The sequence below is a fragment of the Cuculus canorus genome, chromosome 4 (genome assembly GCF_017976375.1).
Source record: "Cuculus canorus isolate bCucCan1 chromosome 4, bCucCan1.pri, whole genome shotgun sequence".
In the NCBI taxonomy this organism is placed as follows: domain Eukaryota; kingdom Metazoa; phylum Chordata; class Aves; order Cuculiformes; family Cuculidae; genus Cuculus; species Cuculus canorus.
Genome location: NC_071404.1, coordinates 67,395,706 through 67,417,530, shown reverse-complemented (window position 1 = coordinate 67,417,530; position 21,825 = coordinate 67,395,706). Strand labels below are relative to the sequence as shown.

General features: G+C 42.8%; 2 protein-coding genes across 4 annotated transcripts in view; both read right to left on the bottom strand.

The window, feature by feature from the left end:
• The window catches only part of MGARP (mitochondria localized glutamic acid rich protein), a 33,028-nt gene extending 17,250 nt beyond the window's left edge, over positions 1-15,778 (bottom strand). For all 3 annotated transcript variants that reach the window (XR_008449588.1, XM_054064798.1, XM_054064799.1), the window contains exons 1-4: positions 15,588-15,778; positions 13,884-13,987; positions 12,771-12,855; positions 8,038-8,271 (exon numbers count right to left, since the gene is read on the bottom strand). Coding sequence is in view for 2 of the 3 variants with exons in the window: in XM_054064798.1 (XP_053920773.1) it covers positions 8,038-8,271; positions 12,771-12,855; positions 13,884-13,987; positions 15,588-15,672 (508 nt within the window). In the remaining variant the exon portion in view is untranslated. The remainder of the gene's footprint in view (positions 1-8,037; positions 8,272-12,770; positions 12,856-13,883; positions 13,988-15,587) is intronic.
• A 1,536-nt stretch (positions 15,779-17,314) lies between these two features.
• NDUFC1 (NADH:ubiquinone oxidoreductase subunit C1) lies at positions 17,315-21,196 on the bottom strand. The gene is made up of 4 exons (XM_054066353.1): positions 21,052-21,196; positions 19,107-19,210; positions 18,174-18,260; positions 17,315-17,467 (listed from the first exon to the last, which is right to left on the bottom strand). The coding sequence occupies exons 1-3, from the start codon at positions 21,110-21,112 to the stop codon at positions 18,177-18,179; spliced, it is 249 nt and encodes an 82-aa protein (XP_053922328.1). The 5' UTR covers positions 21,113-21,196; the 3' UTR covers positions 17,315-17,467; positions 18,174-18,176.
• Between the last annotated feature and the right edge of the window lie 629 nt (positions 21,197-21,825).

Here is a 21,825-nt window from a genome sequence, read left to right as displayed (position 1 = left end):
CTTTGGCCAATCAACCCGGCCCCGTTACAAATGCTCTCCTTGTTCAGAGCGCTTTTGGGTTTAAACTTCAATATTTTCAGTATCTATCAATTTATAGGTGACTGATAAAAATAGCCTGCAGGCATAATTTAACTTATATATTATACTTTTAAATCTTACTGGACTTTAAGCTTTTACCTTGCATTTTTAAGTGGCTTTGTGAGCATGTTCTCCTTATTTAGAATACATATGGAGAAGAGAGCTGTTCCAGATTATAAATGAAAGCTATATTCAATTCTTTCCTTTCTTGGGGAGAGGTGGGTTTCTCTCCCCTTCAGGACTGAAGGTTCATGACAAAATCATACAATATGATCACAGCTTCTCAAGAGTGCAGCCTATATTTTTTCCTCCATGCTGCATTTCCCTACCAATATATTTAAAACCATAACATTGTGATACTAATCCTTTTGATTCATTTTAAAAGTGATATTTCCAGTTAGAAACAACAACAAAAATTCTGAGCAAGCACTGGTTTCCTGTTATTATTAAAGATATTTAAAAATACGTTTTTCAGAGGGAAGCATTTCACTTAAAGCAGAGGGAAGCATTTCACCTTCACATCACAAACCTTTAGGCAGTCAGGATGTGGCTGGTATCTGTACTGTAGAATGTCAGGTTCAATTACTTTAAAAAATATTCTTTGCAGAAGAATTTGGCTTTACAAAGCTAAAATAATACAAGTTAGCCAGCATAATATGAATGGAATCTGCCTGGAGCACACAAACCAAAGCTGGAGAACAAAACAAGGCTTTGATATTTCAAGCTGCCCATAACATAACCAATGTCACACACTAATTTCAAAGGGGAAGAAAAGTAGTTGAATTTAATAACGTAATTGTGAAAACAGAAACAATATTTCACTTGCAGACTTTTCGAGAACCACTTGTACTAGAATGTACTAGAAACACATAAAGTTTCTCCTCGGTATGGTCCACTGAGGGTCTTGGGACTAGGGGCAGATTTAGACTAGACATAAGGAGGAATTTCTTCACTGAGGGTGGTGAGGCAGTGGCATAGTTTGCCCAGGGAAGCTGTGGCTGCCCCATCCCTGGAGGTGTTCAAGGCCAGCTTGGATGGAGCCTTGGGCAGCTTGGTCTGGTGGGAGGTGTCCCTGCCCATGGCAGGGGGGTGGAATGAGATGACCTTTAAGGTCCTTTCCAACCCAAACCATTGTCAGCTTTAAGGAAAATGGAAAAGAAGTTCATTCAGCGATGGCTTTTGACCAAAATCCTGAGGTGGTGGCAACAGCTAAGCTCCCCTTCTTTACATCAAAAGCCACCTCCCATGCCCAGTACTGCTGACTGGGCTTCAGCACCTCTTCCCTCTGCTATCAGGGGCTCAAACCACCATCAGCCACCTCAGCAGCAGAAAGAAGGGGAAATAGTAATTACTATGTCAGTTCATGACAAAATAGGCAAAACTGTGCACGTGCCCCTGTAAAGTGAGCAGGTGCGTCAGGTTTCTGTGACCAGGAAGACACCAGGAACATCCCGAACACCAGAAACATCACTCAGGACTACTTGAAATGCTATTTCTCTGCTCACTAGCATTTTATTCAGTGACTGTTTAAGATTATAACCAGCTAGAGTAAGTTATTGATCTCTTCAGAAAGGAAAAAAACATTTCACACTCAAACATTGGGCTTAAAAAGGAAAAAAAATCTACTGGATAGTTCACCACAGCCAACACCAAATTCAGCACTTTTTGCAAGCCATCCGTAAGTAATCCAGATAAAAATCTGTGAGGTCTAGCTGAAAGCATAAACCATAGCATTACAAAGTACATTTTTTTAAGGAAAAAAAAATATCTTCCGCACAGTGTACAGCAAAAAAAGAAACAACTTCAATCAACCAAATATTTCACAGGCTGTTTGTGCCTAATGTAGGTCACCAGTTCCTAAGAAAAGCCTCATTAGTTTGTACTAATGACCAGAAGACTCATTTCAAGAGAGCTTATTCTACCATGGATGATTAAAAGACGATTCAGAGATGCCTGTAATGGTCAGAATAAAAGCATAACAGTGCATACCACATTAATCCAGAATACTTTATAATATCTCATATAATTTCAAGTACTTAGTTTTATATTCTGTAACAAGGATTTGTAGCAATGAGAAGCAATCCACATCGTGGTTGGTTGGTTGGTTGAAACATCCACTGACTGGAATGGATCAGGAGGAAAACTAGTGCAAGTTAGCACAAACAACATATATGAAAGCGCCCCAGTAATTTGATGCATGAAATCCTTCAGAAGTTCTCAAAAAACCTTTCATTAAAGTTAGACATTTTCTTTAATGCTCTTCACGCACCAAGTTTTACCCACTTATATACTATATATATATAGTGTATATATATATATAGCTATACTTACAGAAATGTTTCAAACTACACAGGTAATACAAATTTAGGTAAGGGAAATGCTAACAGGTTTTGTTGACCGAAGGCAGTTCTTGCTTTCCAATTTAAAGAAATAATGTTATTTAGGATTCTTTTTAAGTCTTGACGATGAGCTATAAATACTGCATTATTAAGAAGCAGTAAGTCCATTTTCTCCTTCCTAGTGACAATCCTTTAGGCATTATTCACTCTATGTCCTTCTACCAGCTTTATTTGAGAAGGTACTTGTCCCCTTGTTCTACAACAGACAGATAAGAAGAAAGTTATTTTATTTAGTTCTCCTCCACTTATTTGTTTGCACTCTTAACTGGGAAGTTGCTGGGGGGGGGGTCCTTTTTACGGGAATCTTCCTCCCCAATTCAGTGCATGCTGTAAAATTTTCTTTTCAGCTAAGCTGATCAAAACTGAACATTCTCTTCATTTACCAACTTGTGTCTTCAGGTGTTCATAACTTCTACAGAAGTATTTTCTAAACATTTTTCACATTCTCCCTACAGAGATTTTCCAGTTAAGCTATGACGACTCCTTTATAAGCTCAGTGATAAACGCGAAACAGAAATATCCAACAGAAGTTCCACAGAAATGGATACTTCACCAGTAGGATAATATTCACACAATTCACCTTTCTAGAGCCTAATTTAGCTAGCTTAGTCTACCACAATCAATGAAGAGAAAAAAAATCTTCTAAAAGGAGATTCAGAATAGAAAACCTTTATTTCAGAGGTAATTAAGCACAGATTCCATCAGATGGTATGAATAGTTTCCCTGATCCTGTCTTGTGTTACACCAGTCTGCACCTGGAGGCCCATTCCATGCCACAACGTTAAATATATGAAAGGGTCAGATAAGGGGCCTGTTACGAGGTACTTCTGGTTCATACAAGCACGGCTGAGAGAAGAAAAACTGTGTAGTTACTTTCACAAGGTCCAGCTGCGAACAAGTGGTATAATCCAAAGGGGTAAGGTCTGTCCAGCCCCAACCGTGCTGCATCTTACCCCACCACCTGAAGCTGTAAAGAGCTGCAGGTTGCACAGCTTCTCCTTCCTCCACACTAACAAATGCCTAGAAGGATGCATTTGTTCCACTGAGCAACCTCACTCTGAAAGCCTCTGGGTAAGCACAAACAATTGCAAATCACTTTGATGACTGTTCAGCAATAATCAAAATACTCCCAGCGTCAGAGCATTTCAATATGCACCCAGAGCCTGGTAACTTACCAAGCAAAAGCAATGCACACTGCTCATGTCGGAGGGTTTGTCTGCTTGGCACCATTGTGCAATTGGGTCAGCAAAATCCTGGCCAGAAAGCAGTAACTCCTGTCCAGTAAAGCCTATATTTGTTTCTCTAGGCTGCAGACAACCAGCAATGTAATGCCATTCAAAGCTTAACATGGAAAACACTGGCACATTCGCACGCTAATCCTCCCCAAACCTAGTTATTCGCTCAGACAGTGTTTGAAATAACAAACAGAGAAGACATCACATCCTTCAATACTTACAAAATTAGAAGAGAACCCATGCTACAGAAGCCAGGAGTCCAATAAAGCAGGGGTTTGGGCTAATTGCTTTTGCTATTCTAGTTGACAAAGCCAAACCTCAAGCCTTGATACTAGTGTTAGAGAAAAGTTTATAACAGCAATTCAAAAACTACAAGTCACAGATGCAACACTGCTGAATCCAAGCAGCAGCTTGTCAGTCTGTGCACTCTATAGCATTTGTTCTATCTGAAGACTAATTGATCTTAATTTATGGTCCCCAGACACAGAATACACTAAAAGGAGAAGAGCGTCATCAGGAGAACTTTGCAACATTAGGCAGTAAGCAGGAGCGATGGCACAAAAGCTCAAGTAATAAACTCGTACAGAAAACTCGAATTTAGAGGAATCTAAAACCTTGGGAACAGAGTTACACGCACAGTACTATTTTTTGGCAACAGTATTTCGAAAAATCTCAGATACCAGTAGTGGGTTGTAAATTGCTTAAATTGAGGCGAGGAGAAAATTCCAGCCAAATATAATTATAATTAAACTTCCTAAAATTGAAAAATACCTGATTAAGTACCTACCTCCAAGGCTGGTGGGGTTTTTTTGTTTTGTTTTAGTTTTTTTTGCACATGCATGTGTAATCACACATTTGTTTTACCTGTATACGTACATATAAATGCATACATATGCATGAGTGTATACTGGAGCTGGAGAAACCTCTGTTGGCACCTTGCACTTCCAAACACATTACAGAAAGTCATATAGATTAAAAGAAACAATTGCATTTGAATAAGTAGAGGTTTACTGGTAACGATAAAAATACTTGCACCTTCAACTGCAGAAGTAACATCGAGCTACCAACAATACTAATAGAAGTTATTTAAAGTATTCTTTTTCAAAGTAAGTCTGCGTTTCCCTTGGCATTTCTGAAAGAAAAATAATTGTGTACCTCAGTTAAAATGCAGATACACTTTTTTCCCCTCTAAATGGAGAGAAGACAAATAATGAAGATCCTTAAATATAAAACTGAAAGGTATTTCCAAAAGGATTTTAATTATAACATTATTAAAAAAAAAAAAAACCTAAAAATCAAACACAAATAGCTGTTGACTGCAGGTAAAAGCTGAAGAAACTGGCACATAGACAGCAGAGAACTTCTGAATAAGGCCTGGAGGAGAGCAGCAGCCAAATGCCAAGGTGACCTGGTGTCAGGGGCCTCTGCTGCCACCCAGGGCAGGACTCCGGTTACACCACAGCCACAGTGGGACGGAGCTCCAGGGAGAACCTCACATGAACTGCTTACGGGATCTATAGCGTTCACCCCTGCCTCAGGCACACCTGTTCCCAACAGTTATTTACAATAGTCTTCACCGGTGACCTGTGGCATGAGAGAACTGTTTTACATCCCAGAAATGCCAAAGAGATCAGCCAATGCTGCACCAGAGAGAACACTCCCTTCCTTTAGAAACTAGTAATTACTGAGGGGAAGTACGGCTTCTGCTCCTTCATATGAAATAGCAAGCTAATATGCCATATCCTGATTAGGGGTTGGAAGGAAGAGAGCTGACACAACACGCAAAAGTTTCTCAACCATGTGATATCCCACAGGTTTGTTTCTGCCAGCTTTACCAGGGAGCAAAGAGCAACCAGTGCAGGGAGACTTGACAAAGGACACCTGAAATGACCTTCAGATCCCTTATAGATATCAAAGCAACAGCAGTGGCGTTCTAGTGCTATTTTCCTCAGTGACCGTGTTGCCAGATAAGAGATCTAATAAGTGATTCCTAGTTAGCACACCTGCTTCATAGAACCATAGAATCACTAGGTTGGAAAAGACTCTTGGATCATCAAGTCCAACCATTCCTATCTGCCACTAAACCATGTCCCTGAGCCCCTCATCTACCCGTCTTTTAAACACCTCGAGGGATGGTGACTCCACCACTTCCCTGGGCAGCCTCTGCCATTATCCAATGACCCTTTCTGTGAAAAATTTTTTCCTGATATCCAGTCTGAACCTCCCCTGGCGGAGCTTGAGGCCATTGCCCCTTGTCCTGTCCCCTGTCACTTGGGAGAAGAGGCCAGCTCCCTCCCCTCTACAACCTGGAGGCAATGAGGTCTCCCCTCAGCCTCCTCTTCTCAAGGCTAAACAATCCCAGTTCCCTCAGCCGCTCCCCGTAAGACTTCTTCTCCAGCCCCTTCACCAGCTTCGTTGAAGCTCTTCTCTGGACACACTCCAGAGCCTGAACATCCTTCCAGTCAACACCAGTACTAACAGTTATAAGACCTATTTCCTCTTGTAAAATAGTGGCCACTGACTACATGAAGTCATCACGTCTTAAATTAGTTTCTCTGACTTAACCCACTTACGCACAACATTTCTCAGGGAAGATTCTACCTGCTTCCTCTTCAATAGAGCAGCAGGAACAACTTCCATACAGAAGATGCTATCCAACAATTAAAAAATATTCCTGGATGAGCACTGTGAAAGGAATATTCAGCCCCTCCTAGATACAAGCAAGTGCCACTCCCTGAAATGAAATTTTGCAGTTGCTGCCTAAAGCGAGAGGTAACACCGCAAGACATTTTTAAACACATTCTATCTCTTAGTAGCTCTAATTCACTAACTGTAACACATACCAGACCACTTCCTTTCTATATTAGATGGTCTACGTATTCCATAGGAATGGAAATTTTTAAGGCTTTAGGTATTTTAACTACTACCTTATAAATATTTTTATATATAAACAGTAAGTCACTACAAATATACTTACCTGTACCTTTTTTTAAGCTATATTTTAGCAGGTCAGATCGAATCTTGTTTTAAAATGTTATTTGCAGTGGGTTGTTTTGCAGGCAAGCACAGGAGCTATTCACACATGAATTAAAAATTCATACCTAGACTTTTCACAGAAGTCAGCCCTTTGAAGTGCTGCACCGTTTCTCAAGGGCATTTGTTAAAAAGTCATTTAGGAGGCATCCATACCTCCCTGGAGTCACCAAGGAAAAAGGCGAAAATAATCCCGGAATCTGCTAACACCCTTCAAGTTGCTCAGTCAAAATACTTCTGATCTCTCCTCTCTAATCTCTTGACCTATGTTTTAGATATCTCCTCTCAAGTAGGTGTTTGTTTTCTCAAATGAAGTCAAACATAGGCGTGCAGTCAAGATTCCATGTTTAAATCAAGCTGAAAACCACTTCAGTGGTTTTCAGATCTGCTACAGCCCCACTGAAATCTTCCCTTCCAAAGCAAGGAGTGAAGTTTCTCTTTCATGACGGGCTGGCAAGTTTTTTGTTGGATTTTTGTTTCTTAACACCAGATGCAAATGTTTGATGCTTTCCTATCAACCGAGAAATTGCAACTGCTTTATGTGTGTGATAAGCAGATAAGCCATTGTGCTATCCCTTCAGGTTAACAAACAAATAAATAGATAAATAAACAAATAAATTTAAATTCTAATCCTGTAATTTTTGCAACTTATGGGTAGGTTTCTGTTTGTATTATTGTGATTTTTTTTAAATGTACAATAAACCAAGATATTCCAAACACCCTGACAGTTAAAAATACTGAATATGTAGACACTAATTTAATAGCAATTTGATGTTATTGAATTTCAAAATGTTTAACCTGGTATATCCTTAACACTGAGATCATGAGAACATTTTCGTTGCTATGCAAGATTCTGTTGAAGTTAGACAGAACAGCTGTAATTATTCGGTGTGAATATCTTAGATATCTTAGAAATGGTCAGTGAAATAAAGGGTTTAGATCCCATAAGAAACCTTTGAACCAGGTCACTGAAACAACTGTTTAACTGATGATACTACACGCTCACCTTAATATAAGGTCTTAAAGAAGAGACATAGAATGGTGTAGTAAAATGAACTTGTCATTCTGCTGGTTTTAGACCAGCGCCACAGGCTGAATGCTTTTAGAGACACTGATTTAATAAACTTAATTACTTTATGCTCATGATATGTCAAAGTAACATCCAAATTAGTTATCACTGCAGGACAAACTCAATTAAGAATACTGAATTTGTTCTTAATGTTCTGTAGTAAGAGGCAGAGCTTTAGAACCCACACCACACACACACATAAAAATCGTATTTATAAATTAACCTTGTAGGGCAGCAGCTTCTGAATTAGCAGCAACTTCCAGATTAGCAGCAGCTTCCTGCTGTGCTTCTTCCACAGCAGGGGATGCGTCTGAAGCTGGTAACTCACTCTCCCCTCCAGTTTCTGGGGATACCTCAGTGCTCTCCTCCTGTGCTGCAGGTCCAGCAGCAGCTACTGCACCAGCCTCTTCCATGGCTGTCTCTGTTTCAGTGACTTCAGCCGTCTCTTCTTCATCACCTTATAAGGATTTATTTAATACAATAAAGAGAGTAAAGTGCATGCATGCAACACAAATTCACCAACTACTTTTTACCATCATCCTCATTTAAATTTAAAATGGGAAGCTAAGCTTTGGAATCAGAATCTACAAACAAAGCCAAGAAAAAAATGTCTAATAATAATGTCTAACGTGGCACCAAAACCAATGTTTACAAGATGAGGAAACCATATTCTTAATTACTGAGCTTCGTTAAGTGCTTCGGTGTAATAAGAAAAGAAACTGTGACTTAAAGCAAGTGGCTGCAAGAGGTGGGAGTGCAGGGACGGATAAAAATGGATCCCAACAACTGTTGCTCCAAACCCACTCTGCTGAAAGGGCCAACAATAATGCACTCACGGGCAACACAAGGAGCTGCATCCAGTTTGCACCCAGCAGTGGAGTTACCACACCAGGAATAAGACATTTGCTACCATAACTGGAAGCTCTTATGGAGTTTATTATCCATCAGGCTCACAGCTCAGAAACACTCCAAGCCAAAATGTGCCTTCAGTTTGCACAGAGCTACTCTCAAGGTGGCTATCTCGGCTGGCAACAGCTACAACAATGCCGAGCCCAACAAGTGATTAGTTTTCAGGTGAGTCTTGTGCCATCTCTTAGCTCTGTGATGGCACAGGTATTTTGCTGTCCCTATTCACCCTTTTTTAAAGCTACATGGAATGTACTGTGACCACTCTAAGAGCCACAGCACTCAAGTAAGAAAGGCAAGATCTGTGAGGCAGAATAAAACAGGGGGCCCTTACTGAAAACATATATGTAAGAAAATAACTTGCTAATTTTAAGCGGTCAGAGTTCACTTTACTGGAGATACGACCACTTATGACTGACCATTTTCTTTCTACGAGTCCCAGCTGTCTTTTAAAGACTTGTCTACACTGTTGTGGGTCTGAGTCTTTACAATCTGAAAAATCCAGTGCTTCCCAGTCATGCATTACTCCAAACTATTGGAAAACTAATAGCACAAAGCAACAAAGGTGCACAATCACCAAACATGCACTAAGACCAAGTTAACAAAAGTTATATACCAGGAGTTCATTGCAAGTTTACCACTAGAACCAACTCACCATGTGAAAAAAAAGCAGTGGAAATAAAGTTTGTAATACAGTGAGAATAGAAAGGAAAGTCCTCAAAGAGACATAGTCAGAATTTATTTTATTCTTTTATATCTATTTAAAGACTAACCAAATCAATTTTAATTCTTGTTTTTCTCATGCTAGTGCAAGCCTATTTTTCTGTGCTCAGGATTAAACACAAGGCTATTTATTGCTCAGTAAAAATCAAAGCTTCATATTATGCAACCTGACGATGTCCCTTTAAGAGAATGCCATATTTCAAAAATCTAAATCGATTACACAAAGAACAGACTAACAGCCAAGCTCAGCATTCAGAACACTTTATTGGACAGTCAAATATAGAGTGCATTCATTCCAACGGCAAGCTTCTCAGACTCAGAACTGCCTTCTACAAAGCAGGTTCAGTAATGAGCTCAATATGGTTTGGCCTTGCAAACATAGGTAGTTCTTTTAAAGTCTCACAAGTACGGAGTTTTACAAGAGAAGGTATAAAGTCATCCCAAGGTAGGCTGCAAGGTACGCAATGGTGAACGACTGTCCTTTGTTTGTATTTAACTTCCTCGGGTTTGGAAAGAGATTTCCCTGGTATTTTAGGCTGGAAAGTGTAAAAGCAGAGTACAAATTAGAAAGATTGAATCAGCTTGCATCAAGTTAAAAAGAAAAGTCATTGCTAAAAAAGAAGGAAATTAGGAACAAGTTTAAAGGAGACACATGCAAATGGAAGACAAAACTCAATATTTGCTAAATAAGCAAGTAGAACATTCTGCAAGGCAAACATCATTTTATAGCTCAAATGATGTCCCAGATTTCCTACTGCTACTTCGAGTTGGGCTTCTGCCAGGGGCTTTTTAAAATCCCTCTATAAATTTGAGAGTAGCTCTGAATTAACAAGAGCTACAGAAAATTTGCCCTTAGATCTTTTTTAAAATGTCCAATACCACTAAATAAAATACAACTGAATATCACTTCAACCCTCTGTAGAACGGCATTTGATTGTTCCCCTTGTATTGACAGCTTTGTTTGCTACATGCACTTCTTTATAATAGATAATAGATGTTTAGGGTTTGAGTACAAGGGGAGAATCTTCCTCAGAATGAGAAACAACAAAAGTCGTTCCTATCAGGAGAGATTCTTTCTGATCAGCTGCTCCCTAGCATTAAGTTCTTCTACCTAGAAACTTCTCTTTCCACAGGACAGGTAGCAAATATGCCATGAATATGCTGTTTGGCATGCTGCTCTTCTATCTGCCACTTCATATTTTTACCAGCACTGTTTTATAGTTTATTTTTAACTTGATTTTATGTGACCCTAAAAAAATATTAGATTACTTTGAGAACAGAATGCTTACTTTGAAAAAGTGTAAGGACTAACTCAATCTAAAGACTGAGTGGGGAAAGAACCTGTAGTGGCACTTCTGGGAAAAGCAATACTATGGTAACACTCTTGTTACAAAATACACACAAATATATGACTACGCAGGGAACAGGAAAAAAGGGGAGGAAAAGAGACGTTAATTCTTTTGAGAAAGCACACAGAGGATTCCATAGGAAAAGTATGAACAGAAACCTCTTTGGGGAGAATACAGTTGGGAAGGAGGAAGGATTTAAAAAAGAGCTGATTCAACAGTAGTTTTACCTTGTGAATTGGTATTAACTATTCAGAAATCCAATTAAAAACTCTGGCATGAGCAACTATTCTGAAGTCCAATACAGAACATAATATAGGAAACACATTTCAACTGTGCTACCAGACGTGTTTTGGACTTCAAACAGTGAATAACCAGGGTGGCAGCAATCATCTGCCATTGGCTGCAACACTTACGTAAGTTACTAAGCAGCACAAGGTGTCAGATTATGGGATGTCTGGAGAGTACCTGAAGTCAGAATTAATTAAGTTACAGAGCACTGAGTACTCTTACCCCAGTCTCAGGCATAGCCTTCAGTGGGTCATCAGCCCCACTGACTGCGGGCATTCCACTCAAACATTATGGTAGACTAGGGTTAGAACTCAGTACCTTGCAGAAGTGAACCTTAAGAGAAAAGAGGGAATATCCTGACATCACTTTGAGTGCCCTGAAAGATTTGCTTAATGCTTTCACATCTACCATGTTCTTCTGACCACGTCAGACAGAACATAATGAATGCAACCCCCATTTCTTCCCTGAACAGCAGATGATGAGGTCACTGTGAGAAAATAGCTACTTTGGCCCTGGTTAGATTTTTTATTTTAGGGACAGGGAATGATTGCATTAAAATTGTGACCCAAATCTCAGCATTTAAAGAATTAAATTTAAAACCAGCATTGCTTCCAGCTCCATAAGAGAAAGGAAATTAGGGTGTTTTGCCATTTTAAATCTTAAAATCTGCAGTTTTAAAGTTCTGAAAGTAATGGATATGTAGTGGAACTTCAAGACTAAACTTCAGAAGAAATAATTTTACAGGTAGACAATTCAAAAGCACATTCTCACACTGAAAACAAAACTTAAACTCAGCATATTTTATTAAAATCTATTCTTTCTGTACATGCAAATATCATTAAACCAATTCTCTAGGTGTCAGCATCAGAAGAAATAAGGAAGAGCTTCAAGTGCTATGGCTTCATTAATTTATTTATGTTTTAAATAGCAACTAAATAAAAATATAAAGATCCTTAAAAAGTCACTTTTTCTAATGGCTCTTCCTAGCAAGACCATGCTTGCCAAAGTTCTATCTCTTATATTAACGTTGTCGTAACGCTAATTAACGTGGACAGAGACAACATTCCATTACAAGTATTTGAACTAACATGGTCTAATTATTTAAGCATGAAGAGCTAAGTAAGGATTTGCCATCTATTTAGGTGGTGTCTCCTTTTCATTTAATTCTAAATTTTAAAGGATAAAATAAAAGTTGTGGGACAAGAATGACTATATTTTAAAAATAAACGGTTTTTTTTTCCTATTGAAATGTGTTCCCTGATGACACGTGGCCTGGAGTCACATTGATGACAGAGAAAAAAAGGTATTATCTTCTTCCCTCTCAAAAAACAAAAGAACAGAACTGATTTTGACAGCATTATGCACTTAGTCAAGTTTCATTAAGGTTCCAGTAAATCAAATGCAAATACCCGATACACAATTAATTGTTTGCACATCAACTCTTTCCATCTGAAGAGGCTCCTGCGAGTTGATCACAGGCCAGAGGCGCTGCCTAAACATTAAGTCCTTTCCCAAATTTTTGTGCAAAAGTAGCTTTGTAACAGAACACTGCACAATCACCCTTGTCTTTACTCCCACTCGGAGAGCTCAGACAATGACCCGAACAGGGTTAAGGCCTGATTACACAATCTAGAAATCCAATCCAGATCCTCATGTACCCCAGCGAAAAAGAGAGAAGAGCTCAACTCACCCTTTTTCCGCCCCTCAGCTCTCTCATGGAGAATATTCATATGTTCAATATAGTTGCTGCGAGATGAACTGACTACTCTGTAGGCCTGAAAGGAAATTATACCTAAACTTATTGCTACATCCCTACTAAGTTACCAAACAAAAAAAGAGAGAAGGAGAGGGAAAGAAGGGTTTTTAACACTGCTCATCTTAAAAATCATATCAAATCATGCTAAGCAAGGCTAAAAAAAAGTATTTTGCTATTATACTAGCATGTTTATACATTGTTAGAAAGCAAATACAATAGACCACACAACTTTTCAAGAGCTGCGGTGTTTCAGTAACTGAACACAGTATTTTAAAAGACGATTAAAGTCAGATTATTTTACGGAAAACCTGTGACGGCAAGATAATTTTTATTCCTCCAGGTATGCAATCACACAAGTTTGATAATTTGAACAAGTAGAAGCTACTTACCGTTCAAGAGGATTATTCTGTGGGAGAGGGAAACGTACCTCTCCAGTATGTGCTAGCCACTATCCCAAATCTTGGAGGGATAGGGGGAAGAAACTAGGAAATGGAGGCTTTAGGGATGCAAAGCACAGTCTCCCATATACTTAGATGCAGGGAAGAGAGTGATTACTGAAAAGCCTGACAAAAGTAGATGTTTACAGAACTTTAATATATTTTTTTTAAGTAACTAATATTCTTATCTTTCTTTGTGCCTCAATTAACGAGGTTCATAATCTTCCCCTCGCAGCTTTAGTCAGCTTCTTTCACATCTGTCTTGCCAGCTTTGAGATATCCTTAATGTTTGTGGTTGACAAGAGGAGGCGAGGGGTTAGAGGCAGGTGCCTTAGTCCAACTTTGGACATATTCATTTCACATAGTTTTGATAATGTTTTCCACTAAGAATGACAACAGCACTAGACAGCAAAGTAAACAGTGAAACAGGTGAGCAACTGGCATTGGTTGGGTTCTCTTGAACTCATTTTTAAGTTATGCTGTATTTAACTACATGCTATGTCATCCACTTACTAATGACCTTTGCGTCCTGATATACTCTTTAACCCAGAACATCCATTACACCGTGCCAAATCAGAAAGCATAAGCAGCTCCATCCTCAAACACTTACATAAAATAAACCACCAAAAGCAGCAACACCAGCAAGGACATAGTAAATCATGGTCTCTCCAGAAGAGCCAGGAACACTCCCAGATGACATCTGGCGAAGAGGTGCTATAAAAAAAAGTTATTGACATTGATGTAAAGTGCTGCTAAAATACGATCACGAAATGAATTGATGAAATCTGAACATTGTATGGGAAAGGATGATTTAAAAAGATGTAAGCAAATGGATAGGTAGAGGTTAGCGGTGTTTAATACAAGAATAACGCAGGGCGTGGTGCCTAACTGAACATGGCTGAGCTCTTCCTAATAGTACATGATTTTCTGTGATCTACACTGCCTGCCCATCAGCTTCCAAGTACTGGATGCAGCCTGCATAGACCAAAGAACTACCTAAGGAATGTGAAAAATAAAAAAGGAATGCAAAAAGGTTCCTGCTTAAGTATAGACAATAATTAATTGGTCTTTATTCAGTCTTCCTGAAATCACGATCAGCAGAGGTACCAAGTCCTCTCTAGTTTAATAACAGCACTTTGAGGAAACGCCTGTTTTTCTTTGAATTCACCTTCCACTGTCAAATTGATTGCTGACGTTCAGATACGTGCCTGTAACCTCAAACACTGGCCAATAGGGCAGACAGGAAGGATTACACAACTTTATCCCTGATTGAGTACATATTTGCTAAAATGGCAGCGTTGGTCATTGATTTCTCTGCACCGCGTTTGTAGTTTTGATGCCTGTGGTAGACTGGGGCTTTCGTACATCTCAAAAAGAGACCCACAAAAAACCACAGGTAATTCTGTTAGTCAATAAAGCTTTCCACTGAATTTCGTGATGTTATCCCAGATGAGTAGTACGGAGGAGAAGCATCTCATTAAACATAAAATGGCTCTGAGCGCTGCAATCCGCAGCCACAAAAATAGCCTTTCTTAATCTCAAAAAATTGCCAGATGACGCTCAGCATCATCTGCTCGCGGCACACTTTTCAGACTCTTCTTCAACAGCTGGGCGTCCAAATGGATCTTCTCACCGGTAGACGGCTGTTTCTCAGGAATACCTCCTCCTCCAGGGCCACGGGGCTGGCAGGAGAGCGCCCAGCCAGCCCGTGATCTCCCAGTGCAGCCGGAGGATATTTTTGCTACCAGTTACACAACCCCTGATGCGCCAAGAGCCGCAACGCACTGGGGTGATGCGGCTCCCTGCCTGTGATGGGGGCAAACACGGGCGGCTGCGGGGCGGGGAGGAACGGGGACAACAGGGGCACAACAGCCCCCCCCTTCCCGCCCCTCCCTCCCGTGCCTCGCGCTCCGCAGCCGCACCTGCCCCCCCCCCCCCCCCCCCCCCCCGCCTCTGCCTCGCGCGCCCCTCGCTCTCGCGCCACCGCCGCGCGCGCCCTCCCCTCCCCACCCCCGGGGCACCTGCCTCCCCCGCCGCTGCCTCGCGCGCCCCCACCCCCCACCCCGCGCGCCAGCCGCCCCCGCGCATCCCCCTCCCCCCCGCCGCACCTGCCCCCCCGCCGCTGTCTCGCGCGCCCCTCGCCCCCTCCCACCTCCGCACCTGCAGCCCCCCTACGCCCTGCCCCTCCCGCCACTGCCTCGCGCCCCCCGCTCTCGTGTCACTGTCACGCGCACCCCCCTTCACAGCACCTTCCCCCCCCGCCGCTGTCCCCTTGACCTCTACCCGGCGCCGGGTCACGGCACCCCCCGCGTACCACGCTGCTTGAGGCGGCTGGCGGCAGACGGAGCCCTGCTCAGGCGGCAGGCCAGCGCCTGCGAGGCAGCCCTGCAGAGGTACATGGCGGCGGCGGGAGCCGGGCAGCGGCGGAGCGGGCACTGCGGGCTGCCTGACAGCGCGGGGCTGCGGCCGCGGACACCGGCGAGGGGGCGGGGCCTTGGGGCGAGGGGGTGGGGCCTCGTGGCTAAGGGGAGAGCCAGCGGTGGGCGTGGCCTCGCGCCAAGGGGGCGGGTTCGCGAGTTGGGGCGCGGCACAGCGGTGTAGTGGGCGTGGTCTTCTTAAAATTTTTGTGGGCGTGGCTTACGCCAAAAGGGGCGCGGCTTTGCTGTGAATGGACGGTGGCTCACATGAAGGGGGCGTGGTCTCGTGGAGTAGGCGGGGGCTCACCAGCCTTGATGGGCGTGGTCTTCGCCAGCCCCGCCGCCGTGCGTCCCGGCGGAGCGGGCGGTGGGAGGGAGCGTCCTTCCTCCCATTTCCCGGGAAAGGAGGTGGTGGGCGCGACTGCCTCCCCTTCGAAGGGCATAGAGGTTAAGCACCGGGAAGTCGCCCTAGGGAGTGAAACGCTGGAGGAAGTCGGGCACTGCCCGAGGTGACGTGGGCTGCGGATGTCGTGGGCGACTGGCTGCCAGCTCTTCTCCTCCTCATCCCCTCTACTCGTCCCTCCTATAGACATAGCGCTGATGCTCCCTCCGTGATTATTTAACTTCATGTTCTCCCGCCTGTCATTATCCCTTTCTTCCATCCTTTGTCCTTGACTGACCTTGGTGCACGAAGGCAGCAGTGCTGAGAAGGCATTGTTCACGCTGGAGACCAGCCTGTCCTGCAACACAGACGGGTGATCCCTGGCAAAGGCACCACACACGCTTCCCCTCTACTGCTCTGAACTGGCACTGTCCCCTCAGCTGCCAACTACCACGCTTCCAAGGAACAAATCCTTGGGGAAGAGCCAGGTATGGCTCTTATCTATGTATATGTAATAGGAAGGGGCAGACTAACGAGCTGCAGAACAGCTAAACGGTCACCAGGATTCCAGACTGAGCTTTCATCCTCACTTTCTGAACATATAGAACGCATTTGAACTCGGTCTACACAGTAGCAACAGTAAAGCAAAGTTCCTGGCAAGGAGAAACAATAAAGACCTACACAGAATTTAAAGCTCAGCCACCTATGATTTTTGTTGTTTCCAACAAAGATTAATTTCTGCTCTAGGGGAAAAGAAAAAAAAAAAAAAAAAAAACAACCCAAAACCCCATCCAGACCACAAAGGACTGAAAAAACAGCAGCACCCAAGGAACTAGGACGAGCTTACAGATGTGCAACTCTAATTGCAGCATCTCCAAGTCACCGGGTCAAGCTGTGAAAGCCTACCCTGTCAAGACCAAGTTGAAAGCTGCTTCTTCGATGTGTGAAGTGGCAAATGCACATTTCAGCATTTGTACAGATTAGTTTCATGAAGTTTCCCATAAATCTCATTAGTCTACTTGTTTATCTTTTATTTTATAAATTTAGCAATGAAAATGTTGGCAAGGCAAGAGAACACAACTTCATGAATATTTCTTGAGCTTGCTCTGAACTGATGTCCAATTTTGCAATATGCCTCCCAAAATAAAGGGAGTTTTAAAAATAACCTTGATACACCTTGAAACAGAAACACCACATAAACAATTTCAAGACAGTAGAATCAAATACAAACAGCGAGAAATGTCTTTTTAAGTTTCCTTCAGACAATTTATTTCATAACTCTGCACATGAAATGTATTAACATTTAGGTATTTAAGTACTTTGTACTTCCGCTGTGCGCATTTATTTGTAGGTCAACCGGTGAGCAGGTTACTTCTTTCTGAGTATATCCTCAACCTAAGAAAGGGAAACAAAGCCTCAGCAACAAGGAAAATCAATACAACGAATGAGATTAGAAACATCTCACAATATACTCCATATTTAGCTGGAGGAATATTTAGGGGGAAAATAACCACAACACTACAAGTTTTTCTATGAGTTTAAGCAGTTCTTTTATGTGGCATATTAATTGCTCTAAGGCATAATTTCTAATAGAATTTTTATCTGGCAAAAATACAGTTATGTTACGTTTACATTGAAAAGGACAATGACCACATGCAATTTGCACTATAATGCAAGTCTATGGGCACTGACTTTCTATCATCAAACTGAGAAAAAATGTTTCCCACTGCAGACCTGTTAAATAAAAGAAGAGGTAAATAAGCTATTTTTAGTGACCTTGCCATGTCTCCTTGCCACGAAAGCACTTGCAAGGCACTCTCTTTGCAACATAACTTTATTATAGATGCAGTAAGAGATGTCTTGCTTTCCAAAAGTTTTCATGTCCAATGGAGAAAGTCAGCAGTGAATATGCACACAAATGAACATCTAAATCACTTCAAAACTGGGAATGAGCTGGAAGAATAGCAAAAGCCAAGATGTAAAGTATTAAGGAAAGCAATAAGGGAGTAAAATAAATCAGTCCAAAATCATGATTGCTATCAGAAGTCAAAGATCTGCAGGATTTGTGTTCAGCTAAGTCAAAGCATCTGTACATACATACTTGCTATGAACATCCTGTACACTTATGTTGCCTCTCTTGTTTTATCCTTTCATATTCCATCACATCTTCATTATGCTGCTTGATAAGCTACGAAAGAGCAGTATATGTTAAACAGCTATAGGATGCAAGCTGGAACCAGAGAACAAATAGATTCCTATAGAATGTAAAATGCCTATTATGGAGTACAAACCAATACCTAACTGTGGCAATACAGAGTAAATTATCTGTGAATCATCAGTTCTCCAGCAAGGCGTTTTTTCCAGACCTTTATCAAACATTTTCTGCTGGCAGATTGGGAGGGAGGGTGGAGGTTCCAACTGTCAATCAATCCACCAACACTGCAAAAATGGGGAAAACCCCAAAGGCAAACCACTCCACCCTGAGAAGTGTTGTCTTATTCTGCTTATTCTGCACATTCCTTTATGGGAGCTACTACACCCTCCTTGCTTTGTCAACACTGAGCCTCCAAGTTCTCTGAAAGAGGGAATATCTTCCACTTGCGTTTTGCTCAGGAAGAGGGGTTCTTAATCAATTAAATACAGCTGAAAAGGGAGAAGAGAATGCATCAGTAGTCTGGTAAAAAAAAAACATTATTTAGGCAAATCCTTCAGTCTTTTTTCTATTTTTTTTTTTTTTAAGATCCACTGTGGAAAATAATGTTAAAGCCTTAAACCAATAGGCTTGAAGAATTAAATCTTCTGTTATGGCTTTTTTAAGTTTGCACCAGAGAGGAGCTTCATAAGTTGTTCATTTATATAAAGAAGAGTGCAACACAGATTTGGGAAAATGTAACTATTCAACATATCATGCTTCAGTCGTGACACCTGCTTTGACCATCCATTAACCTCATCAACTCGTGGATCGTAGTCATTGCCTGAGGATCACTGTGGTGTGGAACAGTTCAGTTCAACAAAACCAAATGAAGACACTTACAAAAGCCCACAAAGCCGCACTGGTGCCAAAAGCCAGGCCAACTCCAAGCCAGTTTGGTTGGTCATAATTACGTCTTTTTGCAACAAATGCAGAGCGAGTAAAAGCTAAAAAAACAGAAAATGACAAATGTGTTAACATTTCCCAGGTTTGGGTAAGAGTCAATCACTGACACTCATACTATCAAGGGGAAAATAGATGAACAAACTAGAACACAAACATCAAATAAACCAAATAACCATGTCATAGAATGGTTTGGGTTGGAAGGGACCTTAAAGCCCACCCAGTTCAATCCCCCCTGTGATGAGCAGGGATACTTCCCACCAGACCAGGCTGCTCAAGGCCCCATCCAACCTAGCCTTGAATGCCTCCAGGGATGGGTCAGGCCACAGCCTCCCTGCGCAACCTGTGCCAGTGCCTCACCACTCTCATTGTGAAGAGTTTCTTCCTAATATCTAATCTAAATCTTCCCCCTTCCAATTTAAAGTAATTCCCCCTCATCCTATCACTGCATGCCTTTGGAAAAAGTCCCTCCACAGCTTTCCTGTAGCTCCTTCAAGATCACTATAAGGTCTCCTTGGAGCCTTCTCTTCTCCAGGCTGAACAACCCCAACTCTCTCAGCCTGTCCTCATAGCAGAGGTGCTCCAGCCCTCTGATCATCTCTGTAGCCCTCTTCTGGACCCATTCCAACAGTCTCATATCCTTCTTATGTTGGAAACTGGAAATGGGCACAGAACCCTAGTGGGGTCACACAAGAGCAGAAGGGCAGAATCACCTTCATCGACCTGCTGGCCCTGGATCACCCCAAACCAGCTGCAGGACCTTGCACATGGCTTTGTTGAACCTCGTGAGGCTCACACAGACCCAGTTCTCCAGAAAGTGGTCCCCATGGCACTGTTACAGCTTGCCCACTGCAGACATGCTGCAGCATCCACCAGCTGATCCAAGAGGAAGCAGGGAGGGAATGGGAAATCTCACAGCAGGGCCTTTCCCCTCACCACAATCCCCTCACCCTGCAGCATCTCCTGCGATTTCCTGTAAACAGCCCCCAACGGCAGTGTAATGCTGGCAAATAAACTAAAAATTCATTTTGGAGTTTTAAAAACCAAGCGCCCTTTATCAGGCCTGGGCAAAACGAGGGAGTGATCTTCATCAGTCATGTGCAGCGAGATGAGCTGGGGACAGAATGGATTTCCCACCTGCATGCACATGGATAAATTCTCCCTGAAATATTGTGCATATTCTATGAACTTCATAGCAGTCAAACCTCTTGCTAATTTGGAGCTTTGGAGCCAGCTCAGCCTGCCCTTGCCTTTGAGATAGGGAAAGGCTGCAAACAGAGGGGATGGCAGCAGAGACACCTGTTCATGCCAGATCACACTGCACACAAGGCAGGATCATCTCCAGAGAATGAGCGCTGTCTGCAAAAACACCGCTTGAAAGAAACTGTGCTATAGAATCATTAGGTTGGAAAAGACCTTTGAGTTCCTCAACTCCAACCATACCTGTCCACTACTAAATCATGTCCCCAAGTACCTCATCTGCCTACTTTTTAAACACCTCCAGGAATGGGGACTCAACCACCTCCCCGGGCAGCCTCTGCCAGTGCTTGACAACCCTGGAAGGTGAAGAAATTTTTCCTAATGCCCAATATAAAAAAGAGGGACATTCTGTCTAACTTTCAAAAAACACCATTACTGAGATGAAAATTAACTCTACTTTAACTTAAAAAAAAAATATTCCACCTTCTATAATAAGAACTACTTCTTGTACCAAATCCCTCCTTTCCTTCTGGGACTCCCCTCTAAAGGTCCGCACCACTCTTCTTCCCACAGGGTAACAAGGCAGAACAACAACAACACCACCAACACCTCCCCTCACCACCCAGCGCTCCGGGAGCAGAGAAACGCCACCTGACCGCCACACCAAGCCGTGCCCGTGCCTCACCGAGACTCGGCGACCCTGCCACCAGCCGCAAACCCTTCGCCGCCCTCAGCGCCGCCGCCATGTTGTCTCGCCAGCCCCGCCCACGTGGAAGGAAACCACGCCCACTTTGGGAACGGCCACGCCCACATGGATGAAGGCCCCGCCACTGGCGCAGCCGCCATCTTGTAGCCCCAGCCCCGCCCACACACGCGGAGGCCACGCCCACACGCGGGAGGTCCCGCCTGCGTGAGGAGGCCGCGACCCGCTGATGCTCGTACAGAAAGCGGAGTGTTTTATCTAAGCTCAAGTAAAGTTTCCGCTCGGTATATGCAGTTTTTGAAAGTTAGGCAGAACGTCCCTCTGACAGCACGGTTTCTTTCAGACGGTGTTTTTGCAGGCACTGCTCATTCTCTGGAGATGATTCCGCCCTGTGTGCAGTGTGATCTGGGCTGAACAGGTGTCTCTGCTGCCATCCCCTCTGTTTGCAGCCGTTCCCCCTCTCAGAGGCAAGGGCAGGCTGAGCTGGCTCCAGAGCTCCCATCAGCGAGAGGTTTGACTCTGGGGAAGTTCGTAATAACGTTAAAATTAGTCCTTGGGAAGTGACAGAATGTGCATAAGATTCTGGGAAAATTTATCCACCTGCACGTGTCAGGGTTCAGCCCCAGCCCAGCTACATTTCAGCAGCTGAAACCATGCAGCTGAGCTCCCAAATCCCTTCCCTCCACCCCCAGGGAAAGGGGAGAGGGAAAGGAGAGGAAAAAGGCTTGCAGGTCAGAAACTAAAACTACGGTTTTA